General features: G+C 43.6%; 2 protein-coding genes and 1 non-coding gene across 3 annotated transcripts; 2 read left to right on the top strand and 1 right to left on the bottom strand.

Moving 5' to 3' along the window:
• Positions 1-433: 433 nt before the first annotated feature.
• On the top strand, positions 434-6,007 carry V1513DRAFT_445181 (uncharacterized protein). Its single transcript, XM_066898075.1, has 13 exons — positions 434-847; positions 901-1,036; positions 1,084-1,291; positions 1,341-1,641; positions 1,703-1,923; positions 1,973-3,705; positions 3,754-3,853; positions 3,909-4,422; positions 4,487-4,629; positions 4,684-5,039; positions 5,089-5,370; positions 5,428-5,712; positions 5,767-6,007. The coding sequence occupies exons 1-13, from the start codon at positions 646-648 to the stop codon at positions 5,867-5,869; spliced, it is 4,584 nt and encodes a 1,527-aa protein (XP_066753560.1). The 5' UTR covers positions 434-645; the 3' UTR covers positions 5,870-6,007.
• V1513DRAFT_445186 (uncharacterized protein) lies at positions 5,928-7,659 on the bottom strand. Its single transcript, XM_066898076.1, has 2 exons — positions 7,094-7,659; positions 5,928-7,040 (listed from the first exon to the last, which is right to left on the bottom strand). The coding sequence occupies exons 1-2, from the start codon at positions 7,286-7,288 to the stop codon at positions 6,117-6,119; spliced, it is 1,119 nt and encodes a 372-aa protein (XP_066753561.1). The 5' UTR covers positions 7,289-7,659; the 3' UTR covers positions 5,928-6,116.
• Positions 7,660-7,930: 271 nt separating this feature from the next.
• Positions 7,931-8,013, top strand: V1513DRAFT_t55. The gene has a single exon. It is a non-coding gene; the product is annotated as a tRNA-Leu (tRNA).
• The last annotated feature ends 1,415 nt before the right edge of the window (positions 8,014-9,428 follow it).

Below are 9,428 nucleotides of genomic sequence, written 5' to 3' on the forward strand. Positions count from 1 at the left end.
CTGCTTAGAGCATCGATACGACAGAGTGTTCATATGATTATTATTATATTAAGAATGAGAACTGGACGTGCAGGCAACGTATCGGCGGGTCGAGCCAATTTGCGCCCCAGAATTTTGCATCTGTCTGAGTCGAAATATGGCACAAAATATAACTAACTGATTCAATAGTAGCATCTTAAAAATCATTAAGCAAGCATTCTCCCTTCATTATTTATTATGATATTATTTGCTATATGTCATGTCATTTGCTATATATCACGCGAATTACTAGAGGTACATTTCTCCGGCTGACATGTGTGTGCGCGCAATGCCTCAAGGACCGTCAATTAACCGAGATTGAGGTGAAACTCTTCGGGTTAGGGTACAATCTGATGCGACATTTATGTGGGTTAGGGTCGCTATTGGTTTTGGTGTTTGTTGATTGTTTACAATTGCACAGAAATCCACATAGTCTCGCGTCGCAGTCGTTATCGCCTGCACAACTACATCGTCGACTTGACACTTTCCTACGCACAGAATTTTACGAACTCTCAATCTAACTGATTACAGTATTTGCCTCACATTTCACATCTATGTGAGTATGTTTCTGCTTTGCAAAGTCTGATTCATTAAGTAACGTAATCCTAGCAGCCTCAGATAATCGGGATGTCAGGGCCACTAACGCCCATAACGTCATCTCATATAAATTCAAGTCCTAGTAGGACTGGGTTTCGTCGCTTAAAAGATATTAATGATTTGTCGGTCTTGAAGTTGAGCAGTGTCGATCATTTTAGGAATCTAGCGGATAGCGCAACCGACGGTTCTGATCTTATTCCAGGTGTGACCTCAGAAGCCGAAGATGTTGCTGGTAAGTTGTGTTGATGGGGATGCATATTGAGGACAAGTGTAACTATTTATTAGGCTTGCAAGGTCGGATACGTCTTCAAAAGACAAGAGACGCGGAGACAGCAACTAGTATGTCCAGAAATTGGATGGACAAGCAACGGAAGGCGCTGCAAGCCTACGAATATCTGTGTCACATTGGTGAAGCTAAAGAGTATGTTTGTTAATATATATGAATTGATTGGTCTAACACTCACTCAGATGGATTGAAGCGTGCATCGGCGAACGCATTCCTCTCGTCGTTGAGCTTGAAGAAGCTTTGCGAGACGGCGTTATCCTTGCGCAGTTAGCCAAGGTGTTCGCTCCGCATCTAGTCAGGAAAATTTTTCGCGCTCCGAGACTCCAATGGTTACACTCAAATAATATTCATATAATTTTTAAATTTTTGGATGAAGTTGAAATGCCAGAGGTCTGTCCCGCCCAACTGTCTTACACAACCGTTGCTAATAAGCTGTTAGCTATTCCGGTTTGAATTTACCGATCTATACGACAAGAAGAACATTCCGAAGGTGATCTATTGCATTCACGCTTTGAGTTACATATTGTCATCAAATGGGTTAGCGCCAGAAATCGGTGACCTCGTAGGGAAACTGGAATTCACCGACGATGAGATTCGCGATACTCAACGAGGTCTCGATGCTGCTGGGCTTAGTTTGCCTAACTTTAAGGCCGTCATTCGACACTTTGATGACTCCGACATACCGAATTCTCGACGAGTTATTTCATCGCTCACCGTTTCGCAGGAAAGCGAAGAGGAAAGTACGTGATATGGAGTGACGGAGTATTAAGAAAGAATTTTGCGAGATGTTAACGGAAATAGGGGTTGACGACGAGCTCACCGACTCAGTCGGCAGCATCATATTGCTTCAATCTGCTATTCGCGGCGCAGTCAAGCGATCTGTCCTGCGGTCACTTTCAGAAGATCTGGCAGGATTGGAACCATTCATTGTAGATCTGCAAACGCACATCCGAGGCCGCTGCACTCGAAATATTTGTGGACGACTATTTGCAAGACAAGAACAAAATGCATTTGCCATGGCTGTTAGTATCGAGGGGCTTTCGCAAAGAGAACTGTAACTAACGAGACTAGCTGCAAACATGCATTAGACGGTATTTGGTTCAGGAAAGACTCGCGCGGAAACTTGATGAGACTGGAGATCAAATTTACCTCGTCGATGTCCAATCTGAAATCAGAGGAACTGCTGTTAGAAAACAGATCGAAGCAGCAAATTGTCTTTTGAACCGAGAACAACGCTCAATTGTCAAATTACAAAGCTTTTCTAGACGGTTTCTATTTAATGCCCGCAAAAATATAGATACAGCCGCTATCACTAATATGGAAACTAACGTCTCAGATCTTCAGGCATGTGTTCGAGGCTGTCTTCTCAGAAGACGGCTCGACATGACAATGATCGACCTTCACAACGATAATACAATCTTTTCCATTCGTGAATTGCAGGGTATTATACGCGGTTCGACACATCGAAAGAAGTCAGATACAGCTAAAGCTGAATTTCAGTTGGCCATCCCTCTCCTTGATGACCTGAGGGCCAGAATACGGGGCTCACTTTTGCGTGCGAATATGACAGCTGATCACCTTGACCTCATAGAATTTGGTGAAAGGATGCCACTAATGCAGTCGTATATCCGAGGTATGCTTACAAGAGGGAAGATCTATAAACTTATTGCAGATATGCAAGGATCCCTGGACGAGCTGGTACTTTTGCAATCTGAGTGCCGAGGGGCTTTAGTGCGGAATCGGGTCAACGCTCAAGAAGATCTCCTATCGGAATGTGTCGATGAGATTCTCGTCCTACAAAGCCATATTCGTGGAGTCCGTGGCCGGTTTCAGTATTATTACGATCTTCGATCCGTGGACGAGACGGAGGATGTTATAGTTATACCTCTGCAGTCCCTCATACGGGGAAGTCTGGTACGGGATCAATATTTTGCGCTAATTGGCCGGCTAAGCAAGCATACAAATGCTACAGTCGAACTTCAATCGTTAATTCGAGGTGCACTGTTACGAGTGGACTATAGAACATTTGAGTGCGATCTAGATGCAGAAACACGCTCCGTATTGGAGCTTCAGACACTGACTAGAGGAGCTTTGGTCCGGAGGAAATATAATGAGCGAAGGAAGCATTTCGAGCACAATATGAGCCAAGTCATTAAGATTCAGAGTATTATCCGGGCTAAGCAGCAATCACAAGCATACAGGGCGTTGACGTCGGGAAAAAATCCTCCTCTAGCGACAGTCAAGAATTTCATACATCTACTCACTGACAGTGACCTTGACTTCGAAGAGGAAGTAGAGTTCGAGAAATTGCGAAAACAGGTTGTGGATGAAGTACACAGAAATGAGCAGCTGGAACAGTTTATTGATCAGCTAGATGTCAAGATCGCTTTGCTTCTCAAAAACAAGATCACATTAGATGACGTTATCAAGCATCAGCACCGAACTATGCCAAAGAGCTGGTCAGGCAGTACAAACGATCCTTTTGACTTAAAGTCATTAAACAAGACATCCAGACGACGTCTTGAACTTTACCAAGGCTTGTTCTTTGTGTTGCAAACTCAACCGGCATATTTATGTCGTTTGTTCACTGGAATCAAGGAAATCAGAGTAACTGAAATGGATATGAAGTCCGCGGAAAGCTGCATTATGTCGTTGTTCGGATATGCTCAAAATCGGAGGGAGGAATTCTACCTTCTGAAGCTGATTGCGCAATCTATTTGTGAAACCGTTGTACTGACAGATTCAATACAAGAATTTGTCAAGAGCAACTATATGTGGACCCGTCTGCTGACTTCATACACGAGGTAGAGAGGATGAATCTGGAATAATTTGATGTTACTAATGTCGCCTAGGGGAACCACCGAGAGACAGTATTTATGCGAATTGGTAGGACCTCTAGTAAAATCAATTATCAGGGAAGAGGATATGGACTTGGAAAGTGATCCGCTGACGGTATGGCATCAGAAGTGAAAACGGTTGTACGTTGAGCGAGATGCTGACTCTCTAGATTTATCACGCGTCAATTAACAATGAGGAACTAATGACTGGCAAACGCAGCACAAGAGATCATAACGTTGTGGTAGATGTAGCTATTCGAGATCCGGAGACAAGGGCAATTTATATTAAGAATCTTCAATGCCTCCGAGGTTTTGTGGTGCAGTTTATTAAGAAACTCAGTCAAAATGTTGATAGTATGCCGTACGGAATCAGATATCTTGGTCGTGAGTTGTTTACTGGATTGCAGAAATCTTTTCCGTCAGAAACAGAAGATAGACTTCTCAGCGCGATTGGAAATGTTTTATATTATCGATACATAAATGCTGCGATTATTGCTCCTGACATGGCTGGAATTCACAACCATCCTCTTACTCAATTGCAGAAAAAAAATCTCAGTCAGCTGAGTAGGATAATTACGCAAGTATCCACCGGCAAACTCTTTACCGAGGAATATGTGTTTTTGCAGCCGCTTAATGTGAATCTTACGGCATATATTACGGATATGAGAGAAACTATTCGCGAAAGTATGCCATACCCATGTGATGCAGATGTTCTCAGTTTATGGCTCATTTCTGATACTTTATGCAGTAATACAAGTCCCCGATCCAGAAATTAATTTTGATCTCGACGAGTTCGACGACTTGACTGCTACTAAAAGGCCGAGTTTGTACCTGAAGATGACGGATATCCATTTTCTGCATTCGATTTTGATCAAGTATCTAGAGTTTATGGTAACTCCAGCACGGCTTTGGTATATCTGTGTGAATCTAACAATTGAGTTGCAGGCCCCTGACCAATCCGATCCTTTGAGGGATGCTGTGAAGGAGCTGGGACCTCTTCCTGGCAACTCGAACGAAATTCTCAACATTTCTCGTTTAACAGAGGTGAAGCTAGATCTAAATCCTGGATTCATACGAGTCGAAGATCCAGAATCCGAGATCAACTCACTTATGGTAGAGGCCAAGCGTTGTCTACTCTACGTGATTCGCGTGCAGACAGGCAGCAATCTCCTTGAGATTCTGATTAAACAAGTTACAGACGAAGACGAGCGAAAGTATAGTGCACTGCTTGCCGAGGAAGGTGAATCCAAATCAGGTACAACATCTTACTCTTCGGATAATTCATTGGGCGATCTGAGCCGGTAAGTTGTATTATCTTGTAACAGAGCGTTTTTTACTGACCGCCTCTAGGTTATCGTACCGAGATCTCAAGGTTATCGCACTTGAGAAAGTCATTGAGCTTGAAACTCTCGGTAAAATCACACGAAAAAATTATTTCCAGGATTTGCTCAATTCCATTGCGACTGACATCCGAACGAAGAGAAATCGACGTGTTCGTAGGCAGAAGGAACTTGAAAGTGTGACGCAGACTCTTGGCCACTTGGCAGAAAAAGAACAGTATTTAAGGACGCAGCTTCGAAGCTATAATGATTATATAGAACAGGCAATGTCAACGTTGCAGGCCAAGAAAGGGTACGCTGATGTGGTTACGAGTTTGTGACAAGTAGAGGGTTCTAAGGTTTTTATTAGAAAACGCAAAGTCATTTTGCCATTTACAAAGCAGTATTTCCATATGCGAGAGTTGCAGAAGACGGGGCGTGTGCCCAAATTCGGATCATTCAAGTACTCTGCATCTAAACTGTTTGAGAAGAGTGTGCTTACTGAACTTGGTTTCAGCGATAAGCAGTATGACAAGATAAACTTCACGATATCGTCAGATCAGGTTGGCATATTCTTTGTTGAGGCCTCACAGGGTTCAATAGCGCTGCCAGCGGGTAGCGTGGAGCTTACATTGGATGAGCTCCTGGACAAGCAGTACGTTAATATTATCTGTCAGTAATGTGGGTAATGTGCTAACGCTTGAAAAAGATATAATAATCAACAGTATCTAAAATTATTTGACGACATGGCGATTTTCAATACGAACCTACTACTCCATTTAATATTCAAGAAGTTTTATAGAGATGGTTAGGGTTCGCATTTATTTTCTGCTATTTGTTTTTTGTGTTGCTTAACGATTCCAAGCCAAATTGAGGTGCAAATCAGTGCGCCGATTATTTTTGTACAACAATATTAGAAACACTATCCCTAAAATACAAGAAGAACACCTACCAACCAATACAGCAAATAATTTAAGAAAGAAAGGCAGGACTGTAGGCTCCGATATCCAATCCAAATAAGCACGTAACACCGTAGACCGTAATATTGTTTGTTTGAACTTATCGGAACGCATTTGTCCGAGATGTAGGTGTTCCGTATTGGCCCGTATGATGTATGTGAGCGAAGGCATCCACGTCAGATGCCCCATTAGAAGGATGGCCAATGACATGGTTGCCAGAATCTCTGCCTGCGGTTGTGGTCAAAATCTCAATTTGATGTTTCAACTGTGATATTTGTAACGCCTGCTCACGAATCGTACTCGTTAATGACATTTCTAGCGATTGCACAGAGCGCATTAAGCTCGACATTTGCTCATATAGTTCAGGAGCGACTTGGTGCAGATAATCTCTTGATGTCGAGAGCGTGCTTTTTCTTTTTGATGGTCGTTTCTTGGGAGGTAATTTTGGAATCTCAGAAATTAACTGTGGGTCTGTTGCTGGTTGTACTGCGATATCATTCGGAATTGGTGAACCTAGCAGTACTTCGTGATCTGGTGCGGTGGAATGGTCAAGTACCCGAGCCATCTCGTAATTTCGGCTATCCACAATGTCATCAACATGGTCGAGACCTGGTGGCATTTGGTGGATATCAAGTTGACGTTGGGCCGGGGGTGTAGTGGATTTTTCCGATTTCCGGCGTCGATGTTCAGGCTCTTCATTCTCCGCTAGCGAATCCAGTAATGCCTTTAGCGTCTCGCCACGAGGGTGCGTGTGTAAATTTATGCCGCTCGCTCGTTGTTCTTCGTATAGATTGACAATAGCACTGACATACGCCTTGACTGTATTCTTGGAAAGTTTTGACGGTTCAGACGGCGTCATTCCGTTGCGCTTCCTCGACGCGTTTTCAATCGCGGAGGACTCATCGCTCTCAATGCGTTTTTGACGCTTCGCTGTTCGACTAAGAACGCAATTCATCAAGAACACCATTAACTTATCCTCGTACACAAGGTACCGGTCGTCATATTTCTTCTCATCACAAAAAGCCTGCAAACTCCGTCAGCCCGGACGCAGCTAATCATATCTAAGAATCAACCTACCCTCCATTCCTGCTGCTTAGAGGTATATGCCCTGATAGTTCCTGCAGCAACCGGCTTAGTGTCATCTCTCCCTCGCCGTCGGACTTCTTGTCGCGGTGGGTCCTGTAAGTTCTTGAGCCGGAGCAACGCATCTGGTTGCACACGAAATAATGGAGATGGCGCCGTGTCACGGTTAGTGGCCGCTGCTGTATTCATGGTTCCTATATGTCAATTTGATCCGTGAAAGGTCCAAAACTACCCGCCAAATTTAAGAAGTGGGACTACTCGAATGGGTGTTTCTGAATCCGGATTCGATGTGATTATGCGCGTCTCGAATAAGTAATTGAGTGTGGATCTTTTTTCGTTATAAACAAGTCGTCTCTCTGATCTCACAAATTTCAGCGGCAACAAAGATACAGCGTTAGCACACTGATCGATATCCACCGCGAAAGGCGATAGAAGCTCAAAAATAAGTGCCGTTGCACGGTACGATTATTGCAAATCTTTTGCTTGTATATTTTTATTTTGGAGAGCCCGACTTAGCTCGTATTATGTATACGATCGCTAATGCGCGAAGCTCCTACTTTAAATATGGGTCCGGCAGAAGGAAAACATTAATAGCAGATTTTTGAGCTGATACTCATGGTTTTTAAGATATATTATTAGTATAAATAGGTGTATTATATATCTGGACTTAAACGGTTTATTTTCTAACTAGTTCTAAACGGCTTTAAGTGCGTATCGGTGTAACCGATTTACGCTAATAATGCGCAGGTGACTGCATTTTTACGGCATAATCATCACGTGGCTAGAAAACGACAAAGACTCTGAGCTGAAAATTTAGTTTCGCATTCAAGAGGCAATCTGGCCGAGTTGGTCTAAGGCGTGAGATTAAGGTTCTCATCTCTTCGGAGGCCTGGGTTCGAATCCCAGGGTTGTCATTTTATTTTTGGGCAAATATCAAAAAGGGCAAACATCAAAAATGGCCACCAAACTTTTCATAATATCAAAAATAGCCATTGCGGCGTACCCGGCGAACCAGCTGAAGGGTTAGGGACCCTTTCTGCCGCCAAAAAACCTAAATTATCGGCAAGCGCGTAATTTCATTTATTTATTTAATCGACGCGTCCGGATAATTGTTGTAACTTATAGCTCTTATCTTTCTAGAACTACCTAACTGAGATCTCCTGACCCCTTGCATATTCTTTCAATCCCGGTAATCTAATAGCCCGGATATCCGTATATTGCCCGGAAATTCGTATATCAGAGATATCCGAGCTATTATGCCACAAAATCCAGCGCGACGCGCGTACATAAATAGTCTTCATCAATCCCTCTTGGAATGCCACCTTAGTTTAACCTGCGAATTCCAAAACACCATTAATACTTTACATAGCCATCTACTCAGCATATCCTCTTTTAAAATAGTTCTTATGCTACCTTCAGTAGGAGATCTCTTTCCCAATATCGATGCTTTCAAGCATGAGATGCAGACAAATGCTATCCAGGAGGGGTACCAATACGTCACTGTCAGATCAAATACGACGCGAGTCTGGCTGAAGTGCAAGGAAGAAGGCTGTCCTTGGACGTTGCGTGCAAGCAGAGTGAATGATAGCGACCTCTTTAAGATTTACTCAACCAATCGTGTCCATGGTTGCAATCAGGTCGTGCAGACGAACAGACACGCGAATAAACGATGGATTGCCAATGTCTACGGAGGTGAAATCTAGAGAAAGAAGAGCTACAGGCCAATTCATTTGAGAGAGGATGTTCATCTCGATCACGGGGTGAAAGTCGACTATCTTGTGGCGTCGAGGGCCAAGGACAAAGCTATGGAGCAGATCAATGGATCTGATATCGATAGCTTCGCAAAGCTTCCGTGCTATGTAAGGCCAATTAAAGATCTAAACCCTGGCAGTCATGTGGTATTGCGAATCATCCAAGATAAGTTCCACGCTCTGTACATAAGCTATGCATCGTCGATTGCAGGGTTTAACCATTGCCGTCCGCTGATTGCTCTGGATGGAACGCATCTTACCTCGAAATATCAGGGCGCATTATTGGTCGCCGTGGCAATCGACGCCGAGGGCCATTTGTTTCCCCTTGCTTTTGGCGTCGTGAAGGCCGAGAACCGAGAGAATTGGCGCTTCTTTTTGGAAGAGCTTCGGACATCACTCGAACCTGCCTACAATTTCCCATCGCTCGTGTTGATCTCTGACCGGCAAAAAGGTAGCCATCATCGATTTTTATATCGTCATTTATTACAAGCTGACTCGTCTCCGATCAGGGCTAATCGATGGCGTGGAAGATAATTTTCCCGAAGCCAACCACGCGCATTGCCTTAGACACTTGCATG

This window comes from Lipomyces chichibuensis, assembly GCF_038497645.1.
Source record: "Lipomyces chichibuensis strain CBS 12929 unplaced genomic scaffold V1513scaffold_16, whole genome shotgun sequence".
NCBI lineage: Eukaryota > Fungi > Ascomycota > Lipomycetes > Lipomycetales > Lipomycetaceae > Lipomyces > Lipomyces chichibuensis.

What these genes read in the sequence shown, in the direction of transcription:
- V1513DRAFT_445186 (XM_066898076.1), bottom strand. Translation starts at nt 7,288, where the DNA reads ATGAATACAGCAGCGGCCACTAACCGTGACACGGCGCCATCTCCATTA. An exon ending in CTAAGCAGCAGGAATGGAGG is followed by an intron (nt 7,041 to 7,093) that starts GTAGGTTGATTC and finishes CGGAGTTTGCAG; the next exon opens with GCTTTTTGTGATGAGAAGAA.
- V1513DRAFT_445181 (XM_066898075.1), top strand. Translation starts at nt 646, where the DNA reads ATGTCAGGGCCACTAACGCCCATAACGTCATCTCATATAAATTCAAGT. An exon ending in GCAGGAAAGCGAAGAGGAAA is followed by an intron (nt 1,642 to 1,702) that starts GTACGTGATATG and finishes TAACGGAAATAG; the next exon opens with GGGTTGACGACGAGCTCACC. An exon ending in CTGCTGACTTCATACACGAG is followed by an intron (nt 3,706 to 3,753) that starts GTAGAGAGGATG and finishes AATGTCGCCTAG; the next exon opens with GGGAACCACCGAGAGACAGT.